A 20,207-nucleotide genomic window follows, 5' to 3' on the forward strand; every position below is an offset into this window, starting at 1 on the left:
AAAATTTAATAATTTAATTAATGAAGTGAATTATTAGGGAATGTTACATCAAACTAAAACAGACAATCTAACAAAGAATTAATTTCAATTTGATCTTTAGGCACTTAAGATGAAGCTCAATCAAATGCTGCCATCGCCACACACAGGAAATACATAAACAATGAGCAGAGAAAGCAGTAAAAGTCTAAAACATTTGAAAGATTATTATAAAGCCTGGAGAGCTATGAATTATTATTATGTAAAGGATTGCAAATAAAAAATACATCGCCGGTAGGTTTTAAATTACCTAGCAGCAATTTAAAACATTTTCACAGCAACTGTATTTATCCCAAGTTGCTTCTATGAATCTCACAATAAGTGTTTCACAGTTTGTTAACAAATACATAAATGAATTAATAAATAAAAAGTTCATTCAGAACATGAACCATTAAATTTTCAGTCTTTATTTACAGCAAGTTAGATGTACAAAGCCATAAAAAAATATACATACGTATCATTCAGGACAGGTGAACCACTCAGCTATATATTACAGGATGTTTCATTTAGTTTTTTCTATCTGCATTATATTTATCTTTTACTCTGTTCAGCTGTTAGATCACAATACACTGTTTGGGTATTATCTGTGGAGGTCCTTATATCATGGATGCATAAATCACAGTAGTTATTCAGACACCCTGAAAAACATAACAAATGCCACCAGTCTTTGAAGCTACACACTATATGTTAGCATTTCACCAAAACGTTTTTACACCATATACAAAATATCAATCAGAATAATTGCTTTTGTGGTGGGACTACCTCGTTAATAGTGCTAGTGGTCCCCAAATGTTATTTGTGCTCTATTTGTTCTGGATATTCTTTGTACTTTTTAACTGTGAAAGTAACCTATATTAAAACTAGTTACACACTTTATATACAATCTCACTGACATTCAATATTTATCTGTTCAGATATCACTCTTTATTCCTTTACGACCAGATCAGGAAAAGCCCCATAAAGTCAGTATATCACATTAACAAGCAGAATTCCAGTGCAAAGATCTGCAATTTGGATCTCAGTCCAGGATGGCCTATAAGGAGCCATAAAGTCCTTACAGACACATTTCCAAACTCATGGAAGATATCCAGATTCTATTCAGGGATGCCATAGCAGATCAATAATCCATACATCTTCAGAACTGGGTCTTGAAACTTATGGCTAAAGTCCAGTTGCTTAAAATTAGTCCTCTCAATATGCGATCCGCTCTACTTTGGCCCCGAAACAATAAAAAGAATGACAGAATGGTCTCAAGGGGGCCACTGATACTGTCACCAGTGTCTGACTTGAGTTTGTTGTGAAAAATGCTGTTTGAACGAACAGCCTTTTAAGGGCGAAAGAATCTCATGACTTTGGACCTCACAAAGCGGATGAAGGATTTCGGAAACATTTCTTTTGATTCTTGTGTCGTATAGTTGAAGTAGTTCTGTGGATGAGCCAGCACGTCAAACAACGCTTTCATGAGCTTCTTGTCCTGACGCGAAAATACAAAAAGAGAAGATATTATAACAACTTAATCTGAGACGCAGTGTGTGTTTTATATGTGTTCATTAGAGACGGCTACATTCTTACTATTTAATCAAATAAATATAATTATAAATAGAATGAGTGGAAACCAAAGACACCTTGAGTATTTCCTGGTGATTCACTGATGCATATAATCTTCCATCTCTCACTATGTCTTCAATCAGTTCCTGGTAATCCTCTGAAAAGAAAAACACATGTAGTAGTAATTAAAAACTTACTATAAAACACATTTTGATGTGATTTCTTTTTGCCTGCTCAACAATAAACTAAGCACAAAATAATTTATTAAAGGGGTTTGACTTTTGAATGACTGATCTGTGAAATATCATTGATCAAAAACATAAATAGGGTTTGCCTTAGTAAAAAAAAAAAAAAAAAAAAGCCAAGCAATTTCACAAAATGTTTTATTCTCTATTTTGTTGGTCCATATAATTTCTTATTCTATCTTCAGTAAAAAGAACACAACACAGCTCTTTTTTTTCTTCAAAACTGGTTGATAAGTTTAATGAAAAGTGATATTTATTATGAAATAAAATGAATAAAAGTTCACACTTTTTGTTCTACTTGCTGATTTTTTTCTGTTTTTTTTTTGTTTTGTTTGTTGTCTTATTTACTTTTAAATAATCTTGCACTAAGAGACTTTAAACTACTTGTGCTTACAGGTAAAATTTGTTTCTTTGAATCAAATTCAAAGGTCTGCAGATGGCACTTTGGACACCCCTGATTTAAAGTAACCTTACCATCACTGATCAATTTAAAGGACAAAGCGTGTGTAAATACATAATGGCAATAAAAGATTCTTGATTCTTCAAACTGTTTATTCTTACCATCATATGTGACATATAACACCTGGAAACCTTTAGCGCTATTTCCCTCGTTAGACCTGAACTGTATCCACAGTCTTTTAGAGCGGGAGGTGAACGCGATGGGGCGCTCGTATGTTTGACACGTCTCATAAGTCGTCACAGAGTTGGGCAGAGCTGTGAGTTAAAAGCAGGAACACACAGGAGAACCGCTTCAAGTAATGCACAACAGTGATACTTTAAAATCTCTTGGAATCCAAAAGAGTCCTCAAAGTTTATACTAGCCTTACTTCTCAACCAGCAAAACATTTGTTTACAGTTCTTGTCACTTTGATGTTAAATGAATAAACTTTACTTTACACATGCTGTCAACACACACTTAGCTTTGTTTAGATGACGGCTAAAGTTAATTTGAACAAATCTACAACTGCAATTTTTCACTTGTTGTTACACACCAACAAATAAAACTTACAGCTTTTTCTCATCACCAAGTAATCTCCACATTCATCCTCAATGGGCAGGTAGATTTCTGGCACAACAATGAGGACCCGGCGTTTAGGCGGTGGGTTGATGGTCCAAGTGCACTCAATGTTGGCGGGATAGTTCCCCGGGTAGTTTGGAGACTCGATGTAACCAGAAAACTCCCCCAGTTCTCCACCACATTGCCGGTCTGTTAAGCAATGCACACATATGTGTTTAAAATGAGTTTTTTTTTAACTTTCCTATTTCACAAGGTTTGTCTGCTGTCAGAGTCGGTGGATGTGTTCAAAATGGAATGTGCCACAGATTAGGGAGCTGTGTTGGCCTGGGGGTGCGAGAACTTTGCAACACTTGCGCATAGCAAATGGAAAACTTTAAAAGTTCAAATATTTCTGCTGTTAGCTTCTCAGCTTCAGCACATAATGACTTAATAAATGGATCCACAGAAAATGAACTTGTTTTCCTAAGCTAGATTTTTATTGTTGTTTACAAAGAAGAGATCCAGCCAGTCCTCCTAAATCTGTGATTCCTTCCAGATAAAAAAAGTCCCATTTTAACTCCTGGTTAAAAACTTAAAATGCATGTGGTTGTCATATATAAATTTACTTTAAAAAATACATCATCCTTTAGATTTTTAAATGTTTAGCCTGTTTGTATTTAGATTAAAATGTTGCTGATTAAGCTTCACATTCTGCCATTAGTTTCAGAATCCAATGTTGCTGCTTTTCACTTCTTTTGGAGTTTTCTCTTCAATTGAACAGTGATAACAGAGGGACAAAACCTAAAAAAATTATCAAAGTAAACAAATCTTACAAGAATCTAAAATTTCTTGAAGTAAGATTTGGAATGGAAAAAGTATATTTGCAAGTATATCTTCTCAGAAAAGCTTTAGGTAATTAATCGGGAAATAAATAAAGAATGAAAAGAAAAAATACCCCATGTTGAACCTAATCAATGAATTCTGCAAGGGACTGAGGCGGTTCTGAAGTACAGCATATTCTGTCAGATGGTTTATTCAACTCATCAACTGGTCACTAGTTAACTTCTAAATGTGTTATCTGACATGCAAACAGCATAAATTATCATTGAATGAATAAATGAATGAGGCCTCAGAAGAAATTCTGCTCAGGGCCTCCTTCAACCTTAAGCCTGCTCTGACTGGTGAGGTGTATAAACAAACATACTTTTGCACTGCATGATGTTGGTGGAGCCATCAAAGTCAGTGGAGGTGTTTCCAGGACAGGTGACACAGTAGTTCTGTCCAAATTCGCCCTGGTAAGTGCCCGTCGGACAGCGGATGCAGCGGTGTGTGCTGGTGTTGTAGTAATGACCCGGAGAGCACTGGACTGCAGGAGCCAAGAGAAATGACATAAGGTACACAATTCATAAAACTATTCACAGTCAAATGGAGTATAATAAACTCGGATGCCAAAAAAGAGCACTTTAATATAAATAGAATAAAAGGCACATCATCCAACAACAAAAAATGACTTTTAGCTAGTGATGCCCCCCAGCAACTGAAGAGGGCAGCAGAGCTCCTACTGGGATGAAGAGAGCTGTGTAGACTGTGCATCTCCATGATTAAAGAGTTGTAGAAGGGAAAAAAAAGTTTCAAATCCTAAAAATTGCAGATGTTTTAGTTCATTTAATAAGTCTGACAGGTTGTCATAAACCTTTCTGCTCCAACTCATCCCTATAAGCCATGAATTTATGTTAGACCTAAACTAGACCAAACATGCGTTAATAGGGAAAAATAGCCCTGATAACTCCCACACCTTTGGTCTCACACTCCTGGAAGGAGACAGCCCCACTGTGTTTAGTCACCAGGTTCCCTCCACACAGGAAGCAGGTGGTCCGTCCCACTTCTGGCTGGTAGGTTCCCAGCGGACAGGGAAGGCACGGGACAAAGCCGTCAAGAGAGTACTGACCGGGTGGACACTGACCTGGATGCACACACAAAGGAATTTCTGGTTAGAGTAGACTGCTGAAACCATTGTGACGGTGCAATGTGGTTAGTTGTACGCAAGACTTCAAGCTCTTTAAATGTATATCAATATAATGTTTTGGATAAGATATGCTTGTATGGCACAACATGTCTCATCAGCACTTCTCTTTGCAAATCCTAGATGACAAATACAAAATGGGTGTCGGCAGGAATTCCCTGATTGCTCCCCTTGTTTAGTCTGTCCAAGGAGATGGGACCTGAGATTCAACCACAAAGACGCTGTTGATAAAAGCGATGATAGCTGCTTCGGCTTTTATTCAAGGCTCAAAGAACTTGAAATTCAAACACATCTTTATCACTCGAGTTCAAGCTTCTTTGGGTTTACACAAAGAAGAACATCTGCAGAGGACACAGATCTTTATCATGGCACCAATGCTTCCTGTGAGCGCCTCTGATTCATAAAACGCTTACTTTGCTCTCTTTGTGACTGTGTGGGTCTTTATCAGCTTTTTCTGTTATTTGTTTAAAGGTAAGAAAATAAATCACACTTCTTGGGAATGTAAACACAAACACAGTTGAACATCTCAGACTTGTCTAATAGTTTCCAATAATCTTAAGCAATTTTTTTTTAATTCTGTTCAAATTCAAGGTTTGATACTGTAGCTTATATCTGTAAAAAGGGCTGTATCGCTATTCAAATTTCTTGACCTCCAATAAATGTCATAACCTGTTAATAACGATTCTTGAAAACGTAGAAGGCTGCGATTCTTTTCAGATTTTGCTTCCAGGGAGCCAGAGCTCCTTGCCATCTTTTAAATTAGTCTCAATCAATAGTTCTCCAGATTTTCTTTTGTCTTTTTCTGACTGATTTCCAGATCATTTTCCTCAACATGACACCATGATGTGTAGTTTATAGAAAAACATGAGAAAGAGACAAATGGAGGCCAAACGCAGACATAACAGGTCTAGAATCTAATCCACAGCAATACAGCAAACAGCAATGTTACTCTTGCTGTTAAGCCACCATCTCAATTCATCTATTTCATTTTTATGCTTAAAATTAACTCACCATCTGTGATTTAAATGTCAATGCACTATGAGTGCCCCATAAGTGGCCAAATTATAGGACACATTAATCAGAACATATTAGATAATGCAATCAGTTTCACTTTTCGTTTTAAGCATTTCACATGCTGAGGTGAGTGAATCTTCATCAGCCTTGAAAGCATGTAGATGGTGCAACGTGATATTAAGCAGTGCTCTTACCATGTCACTTCATTGTTCCATACAGCAAAGTATTTTTTCCCCATCCTGCACTTATTTTGGCATCTTATCAGAAAGGACCTTGAGTCATATTGATGCTACGTTAGAATATTTTTGTATATATAAATATTTTGAGATTTGTGGAGATTTTTCAACATGTGCCTGCTGCTGAAACATTTTTTCAACTTATTTTCACTTAGAAATCAATATTTTAAAAAAATTATACACACATCATAAAACATTTTAGTACTAAAGATGTATTTTAAAATGATGACAGTAATGTTTATGCCTTCATCTGTTTTAAGCTGTGATTTGTTGAGAATTGCATCTCACCTCCACACTCTGACATGTTTCTAGCACCAATCACTTTGGCCACCTCTCTCCCTTCAGGTGTGGGACAGACTTCACAGGACATCTGTCCCTCCTCGTCCTGATACGTTCCAGCAGGGCAGGTCACACAGTGTCCCTGATCACCATCGTAGTACGTCCCAGCACTGCAGCTCACTGAAAGATCAGATCAAAAATACATCAGTTCTTCAATTGAGTTTTTACACAAAATAAAACTAAAACTACAACTAGAATAAGTCTCAATAACAAAATGTGATCAAAACAAGTGTCCACCATTTGAAAACACTTAAGACACCGAAAACAGCCTGTTGTGTCTGAACTTGTAGTTGACGTAAATGCGCAAACTCTGACGTGAAAAGAAGGCAGAAAAACAATGTGATGTGCAGGCGTGAATCAACAAATATCGCACTTTGCCCCCTGGCTGCACGCTGTCAAACTGTTCTTACCACAACATAAAGACAACAAATACAGCTGTAAAGCTGAATGACAAGACCGATAAAATAACCCAGAGCTCACCATCTCTGAGGTTAATGCAATGAAGCCCAGGTGCGCACTTGAAAAGGATAAACACAATCAAGAGTTTCAAGTGTAATGTTTAAATATTTACACATCAAAGGTGTTCCTCAAAGTTATGTAAAAAATAGCAATAAGATAATCTATTATCTTTCATCCGTACATCAGGTAATTCAAAATGCTAAAAACAAATCTGAAATTATTAGCACCTTAAATGCTGCAGTTGGATAATATGCGCACTATATGGATCAGCTGATAGAAAAACATTTTTATTACTCTCCAAAGCTGAATAAACTTGGTAATTTAAGCTTCAGGAAGTTACCTTCCACTGTGTCTCAACTACTAATAGGGACCTTTTCAAGACCTAGAACTAAAAAGAATGAGTAGTAGGTGTAAGCCAGTAGAACCTCATTGTGTGATAACATTTAATACAATTATGCTAGTTTTTAGTGCTACCACATAAAAATATATATTGTATATGTCTGCTAATTGTTTTTATCAAAAGAGGAAAACATCTACTGCTGCAAAAATTTGAAGAAAAAACATCTACAAAGCAACAGTTATACAACTAGGATATTATTTTTTTTAAATTATGTTAATTTTGTTAACTTTAACTTAGCCCTTTACAACTTGTCCACAACATGCCAACTCTAGAAATAAAATAACATTATTTCAACAAGAACCACTGTTTTTTCCTAATAACAGTCTATTCATTTATGATTGGAAATATTTCCAATCAGCGAAATTTGTCCTTCAGAGAAACAAGGGAAAACAGCAGCAGCCATTTTACAGTCAGCTGGCCAACATTGTAAAGCAACAAGTGGGGGAGGGGCAGTCCTGTCTCACTCTTTCTCTTGTACACCCAGACAAAACAAATGGTCACTCCAGCACTTTCTCTGGAATCTAATTAAGTAAGCTATAGGAACAGAATAACTGGATATTTTGTGGCTTTGAAATCAAAACTTTCTCAACCTAAGTTTATCAGGCTGACGCTTAATGATTATTTGTCATTATTTATCTAGCTTATTGTCAGAACTTATTAAACAGACATTGTTTGGCAACACACAACCTGCATCCATTATGAAATTGATTGTGATGTTCTTTTAACACTCAAAACAACGTAAACCTCTACGATTGTATATAAGCAATAAAACGTTGAACATCATTTTTTGATGTTTTCATAATCAAGCTCTTCTGTCTGAATATTGAGAACTACGAGGAAATAACATAAATAAATCCCACAAAGTTTTAACTTGTGATAGATCAAAAACAGATCTGTAATATTTGCAACCTGCCTGCAAACAAGATAAAGTCTTTAATCATTTATATTATAATCTGGACTACAGACTCATGTTTTAGTCTCCCAGTGAAATAAAAACATAGTTATTGCGTTTAAAGAAAACCTAAATATTTATATTCTATACTTTTTATATCCATTCATAAAATTAACATTATCCCTTGTGTTTAGATATGTACGGATTTATAAGGATTTATTTTACATGTATTTTTACAGGTAATTTATGCTTAGTGTGAGAACAGATTAAGCTTACAAATAAAGCTTTTGATATGTGCAATTAGAAAAGCACATAATGCTGCTTCTTGTAAAACAGGTTCACCAAAAAGAAAGGGCTGCCTACCTTTAAAATTGGTTTATGTAAAATTCAAAATACACATCATAAGTAAACATAGATTATGTAGAAAGCGTCCAAATCTATTTGTTCAAATGCCTTTAAAAAGACCAGTTTAAATCAGGCATGAAACTAAGAGCACCAGTCTCTTCAGAACCACCTTCTTAATGCTTGATACAACGAAGGTTTTGCCAAGCATTAAGGAGAAACTTTTAATGCCAGCATAAACACCCTCACCTCTTTCAAAAGCCGACCTAGCGGAAAATCAAAGGGGGGGTTTTCCCTCTTACCTCACAAAAGTGCAAAGGCTTGATTACAGGGACAAAAATTTTTTTTTTTTTTTTTTGCTTCAGTTCCTCCCCCTCGGAGCAATGCCTTTAATTAATTTGGGAATTACTGTGTCTGTTTGATAGTTTAAAGAACTTGACTTAAAAAAAAAAAAAAAAAATTAAAAAAAAGCCAAACAAAAAGAACGAGCTGATCTCAAATAAGAATAAATCAACCAAATCCCTCAGTCTGCGGTGATAAACATGCCCTAGAGATGAAGCCTTTAAAGCTGCAGGAAGGCTCAGCACACAGCAGCTTGAGTGGAGCTCCATTATACTCAACAAAGTGTTGGATTTTCCTCTAAAAGGGGGAAAATGTAATTCTATCAAGAGCAGTTCATTTTTGAGGGCCATTGTTTACTCTGAAAGACCATGAGGAGCCCATCACTGCATTGTCCTCTAACAGCTTTTATTTGACAGAGGGAAACAGTGAGGGAAGAGGAGAGAGTTGGGGTGAAAGAGAGAGGGAGAGAAAATAAAAAACCTTGAAGCCTTTCAAATGCAAAGAACACCTCTATAGAGTCCTCGAATTGATGGCCCTCAAAGAGGTTTAAAAGACCTTTCACCTCTATTCAAGGCCCCGCTTCTTGCCCACTTGATGACATAGGAAAACACCGTGGTATCACAGCGGTGAGGAGCTGAACCCAATAAAAGGGGTCAGGTTTTCTGAATCCCCCCCATTCGACTCGGCCCAATCGCTGCTGGCGCCCATCGAGCGGAGGCCCAAACAGCTGATGCTAATTGATTCCCATGGTGTGGCTGAAGTCAGCTCTTTTTAGCAGTTTAGTGGCTGGGGGTCATGCAAAGTGGCCCCAGCTGGGAGGGAGGGGTTGTTGACGATGGGCCGCCCAAGACTCAAACTGCTAGCTTGGATCACCAGCACTTCCTTAACACCTCAGTCATCTCATCTAATGATCCTTTCATGTCTTTAAGAGAACAGAAAAAGATCTGTTGCAGTTCACTGAAAATCATGAATAATACAGACTTATACTTTAATATAATTCTGTGGTTAAATTCTTATACTTTCTTACTAAGCACACAATCCTCTATTATATAAGCTAAAGTGGGATCAACACAATTTTCTGTCCAAATTCACAGAAGCCTGTATCATTTTTTTCTCTAAAGGAGCGAGCCCCAAATGTGTGTGTGTTTGATTTTTTTTTTTTTGTTTTTTTTTACTCAATGGAGCGGCCAAACTGAAAAGGAATGAACTGCACTCTACGCTAAGCCAGTGTGGGAGGTGGGGGAAAGAGGGAAAAATATAGCTCCTTTAAAAAGCTGGAGGTTAAGAAGAATGCCTCTCTGAACCCCTCCACCCCCCCTCTCCCAAATTACATGTCTACACCCCTTCCATGGCCAATGGACTGCTTAATGTCGATCTGAAAGTGTTGGCAGGGGGACATTAGACATCAAGATGTTTAATGTATGTTGAACAGGAGCAGTTTAGACTCAAATCAAGTGTCAACAAGGAATCTAAAAGTAGAAGAAGGTCGCAAAGTCTCAAATGCCTTTGGAGACTTTTTTTTATTTATTTATTTTTTTTAAAGATTTAGATAAGTCAAGATCTAGGATTGCATTGCTAGTGGTCCAAATCTTGCACAAAGCAAGATCTGTCTGAATAAATATTTAGAAGACAGGCACTATTTTCCCCAGAAGATGTTTCAGCAGCAAACTAACTGACTGTGAGGCCAGAAAACAGGGGCGTAGAGTAACACCAGCCAGGAAAAACACAATCCAGCTCCCGACTCTCCTTCTGACAGCATGCGGTCGCGTTTAACCAACGTTTCCTCTGTCGTAGGTTGTATATAAAACCCAACCGAGAGGCGCAACAGCCACCAGGAGAGCCGTCCCGAGGAGAGATGCTGGAAGATCTCACAGGCTTTGGAGCCCCAACAACAGCCCCTCTGTTCTTTCACATAAACCTGCTCGCACCACTGTGCTCCAGCTCGCTCATTACAACATGTCTGCAAACCAAATATGGCACTCATCTGGCAAACACCTGCACCAAATCCAATCATTAAACCAACCTTCTAAATATATCTCCCCCCATATGAGCCACCTCTGTTACTGTCTACTGTGTGCATGCATAGTCGTTACTTTGAGTCAATACTGTATGTCTGGTGTTTTAAAATGTTTCTGTTCTCAATAAAAAATATCCAACTCACCACATTTTCTGCCCACCAACACTTGCCCCGCCAGGCAGTGTCCCGGCAGTCCCACCAGTTGACCCTGACTCCTGGACAGGTCGTAGTCGGCCCCGGCAAAGTGAAGGTGGAACTGCTCCCGGTTGATGGACTTCCTCAGCGTCCTGATGGTCTTCCTCAGTCTCTTTTCTGAGCGTCGACGCACACAGTTCAGGTCGCAGCTCTCTGCTGAGAGAAGCACTTGATACCACATTTGTTTGCAGAAAAAAAAGAAATCATCCTGAAAACCTGCAACACTTGGATTTTCATGTCATGCTTCACTCACATAAACACCCATAGATGCCAAAACAACAATGAAGGAAGCCAAACAGAAAGCCCCTAACTTACAGCCCTTGCACCTAGAGCCAAGCCAAAACAGGAGATACTTTAAGAGCTTTGGGTCTATTTAGTGACAAGACAGCAGCGGAAGGGAGTCAGACACAGAATAAGAAGAAAAGGTTGCACGCAGGGAGGCAGGCAGGAAGCAGAGAGACCAACCTGTTACCTCCTCAAGGTTAACATCCAGCTCAAACTCAGCTGTGATGGCGAAGCCATCGTCCTCAACGGCCTTCCTGCTGTGGCGGCTGCGTGTTCGCTGGCCCAGTGAGGTGCAGTGAAGGCTTACGTAGCTGAACTGGACATTTTCGGTGAAAAGAAAGCTGCAATCTGTGAACATGGGAGACACGTTAAAATCGACTCTGCAGCAGATGGTTAAGTCTCTTACAATAACCTTGAGTAGGAACTGAGATGTCACTGAAATATGCGTCTGAAACAATTGAGCTTCCTTTTAGTAGACAAACGCTGTAAAAAGACTGAACCCCCTTCGGAGAGGCCAAATAATCCAACAATCAAGGAGGTATTTGATTGATGGCTGGGTCAAACACAACTAAAAGGCTTGCAATGGCTAATTACATCCTCCCCTGTCACTGCCAGACAAAGTGCTGCTCCGAGACATTCAAAAAATACCCCAAACCACATCACTTTCACCACAAATGTCTTTCACATTTGCCCTCGGTTTCTGGTTTCTTTGAAGCAGCTTTCAGGTCTGCTTTATCTTCTTTAGATGTTGGCAGTTCTCAGTAAGCCCTAAATGTTTTAACCAGCAGCAAATAAAAGAGTCATGTCTATCTGTCATCTTGTGTTTGGAGAGGCTGCTGGGCCAATCTTTGTACCTGAGTGTGCTGAGTTGAAGCTCTCCCACAGTTTCTCCTGACTTCGTTTGAGGTTGCACTTGGCAGTGCCAGACTTGAAAGTGGCTGTGGTTTTAATTCGGTGCACTCCGGCCTTTTCTGGGCCTAATGGGCAGAGCAACAGGAAACCTTGTCATTCTGACGTATTTATACGACTCCAAAAAAGCAACAGACACAAGCGCAACATTAACCTGTCCTCAGGTTAATGCTTTGTGTGACCATGCAGAAAGATCTGCGAGGTTTTGTACTTGCCCAAGCAATGAGAGTCACCGTTGCTCTTTTGTATGCCAGCCAAGCAGGGCAGAGGCATTCCACAGGTCACCGTGTAGGAATCCTCCGTCCCTGAAAACACACAAGGGAGCATGACACGCAGGCCGAGGCTGACAAAAGTCAGGGCCACAAAAGCCGAGCCAAAGAGCAAAGAGGAAGCATGTAGGAACACGACGAGTCCTCTCCGCAGACTAAAGCTGACAACTGTTCACACAGCTAGATCTAAAACAGTTCAACTTAAGCCCCTTTTCAGGCCTGAGATCCACAACACTGATGGCTTCATCAATCAGTTAAAGCTACGCCATTCAATCACTTTTATGTTGATGTTTCCTATGGATTCATCGGAGCTTTACTCACGACAGTGATGGAGAGGGCAGCGGTACGGATGTGATTTTGGCTGCAGAATGTTTGCCAAAAGCCTGACAAAGGCCGAGTTTACATACAACAGCATTTTATGTTGCCATAACAGTTCAGATTATCCGATCAAACGTTTAGCTTTTGTCAAATGTCCTGATGGTGTATGGCAGTGGATCAGAATATTTAGTTTTCTGCATATTTAAGCCTCCTGAACACCTGGTATAATAAAAGACTCAGAAAGATTACTTATATTTGAGAACTTGATTATACAGAAAACAAATCTAGAATTGTAAATGCTGTTTGAAAGTGGTTAAATTTTATATTTTACAAATAATTCTCATATCTTGTCTATAAACCCTCTGTAAATTATGAATGCTTCATCAGTGGTTTCCACCTTGAAACCTTGAAACTCCCCCAGGGATGCCAGTGTTTTCTTATCTCTTTATATGTGTTGAGTCATCAAAATTGACCTTAAGCAGGGATTTAGATGTTGTGAGTTGTTTTTTTTTTCATAAGCTGTCAAATGCACTCTTAATTTTTACAGACTAGCCACCCTTTCCAGACTTACTGAAGTCAGTGACTTTATTCCTAATATGTTCTTGAATGTCTTTAAATCAGGCCATCATGTGTTGCTTTTTGAGATCTTTTAGCTCATGTTGTCAGAACGGTCCTAATAATGTAGTGCCAGTTTGGTGTGGACAGTTTTTTTTTCCTTAATAAATTAAATCCACATTTGAAAAGTGGTTTGTTTGTTTTTTTTTACACTTACCCAGGTAATCTCTATCTAATGTTAAAATTAGAGTTTGTTTTTCAAACAAATACTACGAAGGACAAATTAGTTTATGGACATCACATAGACAACAAGACAAGGACAAAATTCCTGGGACTTAGAAATAAAATGACATTTCAAAATATAAGAAGATAAATTTCTATTGAAGCCATGTAAAATAGGACAACACAATGAGTCATATCTAAATTTAGTCTGGGTATTAGCATCTAATTTATTGAAAATATAACAATGTGACAAAATTTGCACTTGGTGAGTACATGTGTCAATTTTCAGCTTCATTAGGATCGAAGGACTTGCTGCTATTTTGTACTGGTGAGTCATTCAGACCCAAATAGCAGAGGGCAAACCCTAAGCATTACAATCCCCACTAGAACAGCTTCCAGAATCTCAAGAGAGAGCTTGTTTAATTGGGAGTTGCCATTTGTTCTACTTTTTATTTTAATTGGTGACTATAAGACATTTCAATACCTATAAATTGAACACACAATTCATACTTGGTAATTAATTAGATTTGGATTCGATTTAAAAAAAAAAAAAAAAAGCTAGAACAAACATAATATATACTCAGTGGTTTAATTTATAAAATCATATATTTAAAACCTTAAAACTTATCACAGAACTTTAGGCTATCTAAAATACATAATTTATCTAAATTGTGATCAAGAGACGCATCTGTGTAGCAACCTAACAACGATGCTTGTACTTTCATCTTTAAATCTCAACTGTTTTAACTGGACAAGAACAAAGAGAATATGGATCTGAAAGTGAAAGTAAATAATATAAACAGCAGATAAGTAAAGACATCTGGCTCAACTCACCACTGCTGATATGAACTTGAGACTGGCAGTTCAGAAAGCAGCGATCCCCTCCGTGCTGCTTGCTACAGTTCAAAGTAGGCTTAGAGGGGGGGGTTGCAGGTGTTAAACCCTCAGCCTCTGGATAAAGACCACAACAAAACTCAAAGGTAAAAAAGAATGTGTTTGATCGCAACAAAGAAGACGAGAGATGTAAAATTAAAAAAATTAAAAACTCCAATACAAACCCATGTGAGCATGTTTGCAATTCTGATGCTTTTTACTCAGGCATGAGAAAAAAACAAAAGACAGAACCCAAAGAGAAAAAAAAAAAGAGAAACGTTTCAAAGTATCTCCTGTTTTTGTCCCCACATTGCCTTCCAAATCACTTCACGTATAATCATGGTGAAAAAGCAAAGAATATATACATATGTAAACATGTAGAGACTTACTGATGCAGTCCTTTTTGTTCCAGTGTAGCTTATAGCCGGGACGACAAAAACACTCAAATCCACCCACAGTGTTCTCACATCCATGCTCACAGCCACCGTTGTTTACACTGCATTCATTCACATCTGGGATGAAAAAAAAAAGCAAACCCATTTTCAAAAATTACTCTGTGCGGCATTTTTGAATGCGTCACCAGAGAGGTTTATCTCACCTCCACAGTGGGCCAGTCCATACAAGGTGTAGCCTTTGTTGCACAGACACTGAAAACCACCAGGGGAGTTCACACATGTGTGATCACATGTGCGCTCAAAATAACACTCATCTATATCTGTAATCAAACACAGATGATATAATAGCAGGGCAGTCAGCCGTATCCGTCACCATGAGGCATTTTCCTCCGTTATCCATTGAAATTATGTGACAAATGAACAATGACGAATAAGTTGAAAACATTGATTTCAATGGGAGCTTCGTGGGAATATGCAGTTTCATCTTATCAGCATCATTTTTCTTGCCCTATTTATTACCAATGTAACAACAATTATTACCCTGACAAGAGCGCTCATCTGACAGCAACTTAAATCCTTTCCTGCAGTTGCATTCAAAGCTGCCGACGGTGTTTTTGCAGAAGTGTTCGCAGCTGCCGTTGTGACTCTCGCACTCATCGATATCTGCGAGGAAGGAGTTTCTAATCAAATTTCCGGGGGAAAAGGGAATCTTTCACAGACATACCAAATCACTGTGCTGCTACGCTTTATGAAAGGTGTACTTATGGACCGGTCAGTCTGACCTTTGCACGATTTTCCATCCGGCTGAAGTGTGAAGCCGTCGGGACAGCTGCAGCGCACGCCAGTGGATGTGTCCTTACAGGTTGAGTCGCAGCCCCCATTGTTCAGCGCACAGGTTTCTAAAAATTACAACCCAAATGTGTGACTGTCAGCTGTGGCCGACGGTGGTGCTTTGTTTCTCGTAGACAGAAAACAGATCAATACATGCACAAAAGCTTGGTTTTCTGACATGTGTCACCTTAAAACATGTGGAAAGTTCAGATTTTGAATTTCTGTCTAAATAAATTGATCCTTAAAAAGTCATTAGTGCAGTGCAGATTTGTGCCTTTTAGCGAGACTACAGCTCGGAACACCAGTGCTTAACGTTTTTCAAGATAAAAGGCTAAAAAGGTGCAATGTTTTTGCACGCTTTCTAAAAGCCTGAATCACACAACCGATGAATATAAACTCAGTCAGAAAATATTCAAATGCCACCCTAGTCAAATAGAAGGAAAATGTGAAATTTACCACACTGTCACAAGTGCATATATTACAGGAGAGAGACTTGAGGTGGAACAGCGAGCATGCAGTCATTTCACAGTTTGCTTAAAGAACTGAGGAATGTATCGGTGTTCTAGACATTACTCGTCTTCCCGCCCATGCCAGTTCAAGCTGTCATCCTGTGAAGGGTGCAACTGTTACCCATTGACAATCGTCTCTTGACGCGTTTATCCGCCTCAGTGGAGGACGTGGCGTTGTGGTCCGAGGACTCGGAGGTGGCCTCATCTCGCTCTGTGACACACAGAAAACCAGTTAAAAATAGAGCAGGTATGGCTGAGAAACATCTCTTAGATTTATATTTTCACACAACCGTGCAACCCGGCCACTAACTTCAATTCTAGGAGTTTGTGTTACTTCGAGGGAACCAGAACCATTTTGGGATACTCTGCTTGTACTGGCTTGATGTATGTCAAATATTACAGCAGATAAGGATCTGCAGAAGAGACGATATTTACACGCCTGGACCTCGCACGCGCTGCTGCTGGAAGTAAAGAGATAACCCTTCATCTTGCAGATGATTCTTATCTGTCCGATCCATTGTGTAGAAGAATGAGTAAGAGCAAAGCCTACAATGTTTTCAAAACATTCATCAAGATAGACTGCAATGTATAAAGGGAAACAAAAACAGCCAATTTTGTTATATTCATAACAGAAACGATTTTTCTGATTGTGAAATTTGTTGGAATGCTATTGGTAAAAACAGGATAATTCAGTCGTTCAATAACTTACATTTGTTTATTAACTCTATTAGTTAAAAAAAAGACATATTCTCCTTTAAATTTATTCAATGGGGTAGTTTGTTTAGTTTAAAATATGCTGCATGTTTCCTCTGACCTTGGGGGGATTTTACTTATGCTTATAGGAGTAAAACTGCTGTGAAATAATCAGATGGAAGTTGCTCCTTTTTCTCTTTTCCTGCTTCCATTCCTTAAAATTACGCATTTCCAAAAAAAAAAAAAAAACTTTGAATGCATTTAAACATGTTTTAAAGTATAACAACTATGTAGAAGTGATTTACTTTATTTTCTGTCCCCAAACACAAATGCATTAGTGACACATTTTCACAAAGTTTAGAATAATATTACTTATGTTTTAGAGTATAAGTGTTGTGAGAGAGTAAAATGTTACATCCTCCATGTTCTGCCTCTCTGATTACAGACATGAGTAAATGTGGAGGTTGGTGTTTGAACTCACGTAACCCCTGTTAGTAACAGATTTTCCCAACTTTGATGTATTTTGACTCATGTTTTAGAGTGTAAGCAATGCCACAGAATAAGAAGTAAGAAGCTTCATGTTCTCTTTTTACAGCCACAGATGGGAATAAATGTCTAACTTTTTGATTAATTTCTTTAACATCTCTTAGTTACATATTTTCTCAAAGTCTGGTCTGATTTTACTTAGTTTTAAAATGCGACTGCTACTCTTGGTCTGATTTCTTTTTTTTTGTCCCATTCTAGGGCTTTTTGTCAGGACCATATGATCTTCATAAATCATGATATTATTGGCAAATATTGTGAGAAGGATGTTAGTTGTGATAACTGCATGTTTCCTTCTTATCTATCATATCTGTCTTTCCAACTCTTTCCGTCAATTTAAGAACATTGGTCGCTATGATCTGTGTCAGGTATGGCCAATTAGTGAGCCCCATCCAACATGGTCAACATATGTGCAAGATGTAAAATTTCTAAAACATATATACCTACTTTCTATAATTAATAAATACATAATTCTAAATAGTAGATATCACAACTGCACGCAATGATATTGCAATGATATATTTTGCAGCCATACATGTTCTTCAGCTGACTGAATGCTGTCAGTCAAAATATATTAACTATATTCTTTACTTTTCAAGTGTACTAGTGAATCTAAGTTTTAAAAAGGAAAGTGACACAATATCAAATGTGTATAAATATTCATCATCTGGTTCCTTTAATTGAGCAGTTAACTTTTTTACATCATTTCCTGTTTTACATGGCTGCTTACCCACACATGTCTTCTTGTCAGGCTGTAAGGTGTACCTGACGTGGCACCTGCAGATGGGACCGTCCTCTGTGTCCTCACAGGTGTGCTGGCAGCCTCCGTTGCCGTGGTTACAGGTCACTGCAGAGCAAACGACGGTCGGACACAAGGCAAATCATCATGGTATTTGCAAGCATTACTTTGGGAGTAGCGCCACGGTGACTTCACTCACAAATACAGTCTCTCTGGTTCCTGGCCAGCTCAAAGCCTGGACGGCACTCGCAGGCCACACCTCCTCTGTGACTCTCCTTGCAGATGTGGGCGCAGCCATGCTCCTTGTTCATACAGTTGAGGCCCTCTGGGATAGAAAGTGGGAGAGAGGTACACAATGAAACTCTCCTGCAGTGACTGACCAGCTAAACACAAAAGCACACATACTGAGAGATTAGTCCAGCATCCTCAAAGACACCGATTGTTCTCATGCCTTGCACAATCCAAAAACATACAACACTGGGATATTTTTATCACCCTTGCGGAGAAAAAGGGAAATTTCTGCAAGTCTCTTTGCATGAAAAGAAAACACAGCAAGCTGTTCCTCTGCATACAACCCACATGATGCTGCTTTGAGCCTGAAGCTGAGAGGAGGTGCGGCGCCATTTATATAGATGGGTCACAGCTGAGTGGTCAGGTCTGCAGGATTTACAAAGCCTGTCAAGACCCAATGGAGTGGAAAGTACTTGCATTTAAGTTGACTCCAGTCAAGATGACAAAACAAAGGCACTTCAGACTAATCTGTGACACAGACCACATAAGCCAAAGTGTTGCAGTTATTAACTTATTTTGTTCTCTGGGACACAGAGGATATTTTCCCACAGTTTGTTGCTGCTGCACATAAATAAAAAAAAAAGCTGTGAAGAGACAGCTTGAATCTGTCACTCCTCCTTACACCATCTATCTATCGCAGAAGCAGAAAAGCTTATTCTCCTGGTAAAACCTAAAAGGGTCCTTCAATACACTTTTAAATTCAAAACCTGAGCTGTAAATGAGCCAAGATGGGACACATTGTTCACGACGTAAACTCACCAATGGAGCGGTGGATGCACGTGTGCTGGTTATCGCTGAGGAAGAAGCCCTCTTTGCAGCGGCACTCGTAGCTGCCCACAGTGTTGACACAAGTGTGCTGGCACCCACCATTGTTGAACATGCATTCATCCACATCTATAGGACAAGGGCAAGGCTGCATTCAAAAACACTTTACAGTCTTCCTGGAGATTATTTGTCCTCATCACTCATTTCCCTCCCGCCCCCCCCGTCATATAAATCACATTTGGTGTTATAAACACTGCAGATGAGGCTAATACTTTTTAAATGACTGCACGAAACTTCAAACGCAACCCACACAAACATGGATTCCTCAAAGATCAGATTAGATGAGTCAGAGCTCCCTGTAAGAGAGTTCCCTCTGAAGCTTAGAGTGGATCCTACCCAGACAGTTGTGTCCATCGTTGGCCAAATTGAATCCATCATAGCAAGTGCAGCGATAGTTGCCTGGTATGTTGCTGCACTCATGCACACAACCGCCGTTGTACTCCAGGTCACATTCGTCAATATCTGAGGAGTGAACAACACATGAATATATGTTTATGTGCTGGTCAAAGGGAGTCGGATTTGAGCCAGTGAACAACGGTGAAGAGGCATGCCGAGATGTCAATAAAATGACAGCACAGGAGTCAATGAATACAGTTCTCAAAGTATTGAGAACTTACCTTCGCAGTGTTTTCCATCTCCTTTAAAGCCTCCTTTACATGTGCACTTATATGAGCCTTGAGTAGTCTGACAAATAGCATCTATGTGACAGCCATCACTTCCTTCTGCGCAGGGATCTGCTCAGATTGTTCAAAACACGTGGAAAAACATGTCAGTATGTCATTAATAACAGCCTAAAGGCTCTTTTATGTTTAAATGATTAATTTAAACATAATTTAAAAGAGAAAAGAGTTAATACCAGTGTTAT

At 38.8% G+C, this 20,207-nt stretch overlaps 1 protein-coding gene across 1 annotated transcript in view; it reads right to left on the bottom strand.

Moving 5' to 3' along the window:
- Positions 1-422: 422 nt before the first annotated feature.
- The window catches only part of scube2 (signal peptide, CUB domain, EGF-like 2), a 24,158-nt gene continuing 4,373 nt past the window's right edge, over positions 423-20,207 (bottom strand). The window contains exons 2-23 of the mRNA XM_015019937.1: positions 19,960-20,076; positions 19,679-19,804; positions 19,277-19,411; positions 18,426-18,551; positions 18,218-18,334; positions 16,373-16,462; positions 15,694-15,810; positions 15,452-15,574; positions 15,115-15,231; positions 14,906-15,028; positions 14,478-14,594; positions 12,495-12,584; positions 12,225-12,347; positions 11,551-11,718; positions 11,035-11,238; positions 6,388-6,558; positions 4,622-4,789; positions 4,031-4,192; positions 2,839-3,036; positions 2,391-2,543; positions 1,662-1,741; positions 423-1,510 (exon numbers count right to left, since the gene is read on the bottom strand). Coding sequence (XP_014875423.1) covers positions 1,364-1,510; positions 1,662-1,741; positions 2,391-2,543; positions 2,839-3,036; positions 4,031-4,192; positions 4,622-4,789; positions 6,388-6,558; positions 11,035-11,238; positions 11,551-11,718; positions 12,225-12,347; positions 12,495-12,584; positions 14,478-14,594; positions 14,906-15,028; positions 15,115-15,231; positions 15,452-15,574; positions 15,694-15,810; positions 16,373-16,462; positions 18,218-18,334; positions 18,426-18,551; positions 19,277-19,411; positions 19,679-19,804; positions 19,960-20,076 — 2,972 coding nt within the window. The 3' untranslated portion in view covers positions 423-1,363. The remainder of the gene's footprint in view (positions 1,511-1,661; positions 1,742-2,390; positions 2,544-2,838; positions 3,037-4,030; positions 4,193-4,621; positions 4,790-6,387; positions 6,559-11,034; positions 11,239-11,550; positions 11,719-12,224; positions 12,348-12,494; positions 12,585-14,477; positions 14,595-14,905; positions 15,029-15,114; positions 15,232-15,451; positions 15,575-15,693; positions 15,811-16,372; positions 16,463-18,217; positions 18,335-18,425; positions 18,552-19,276; positions 19,412-19,678; positions 19,805-19,959; positions 20,077-20,207) is intronic.

This window comes from Poecilia latipinna, unplaced genomic scaffold (assembly GCF_001443285.1).
Source record: "Poecilia latipinna isolate Pla-1442-1.1 unplaced genomic scaffold, P_latipinna-1.0 Scaffold2509, whole genome shotgun sequence".
NCBI lineage: Eukaryota > Metazoa > Chordata > Actinopteri > Cyprinodontiformes > Poeciliidae > Poecilia > Poecilia latipinna.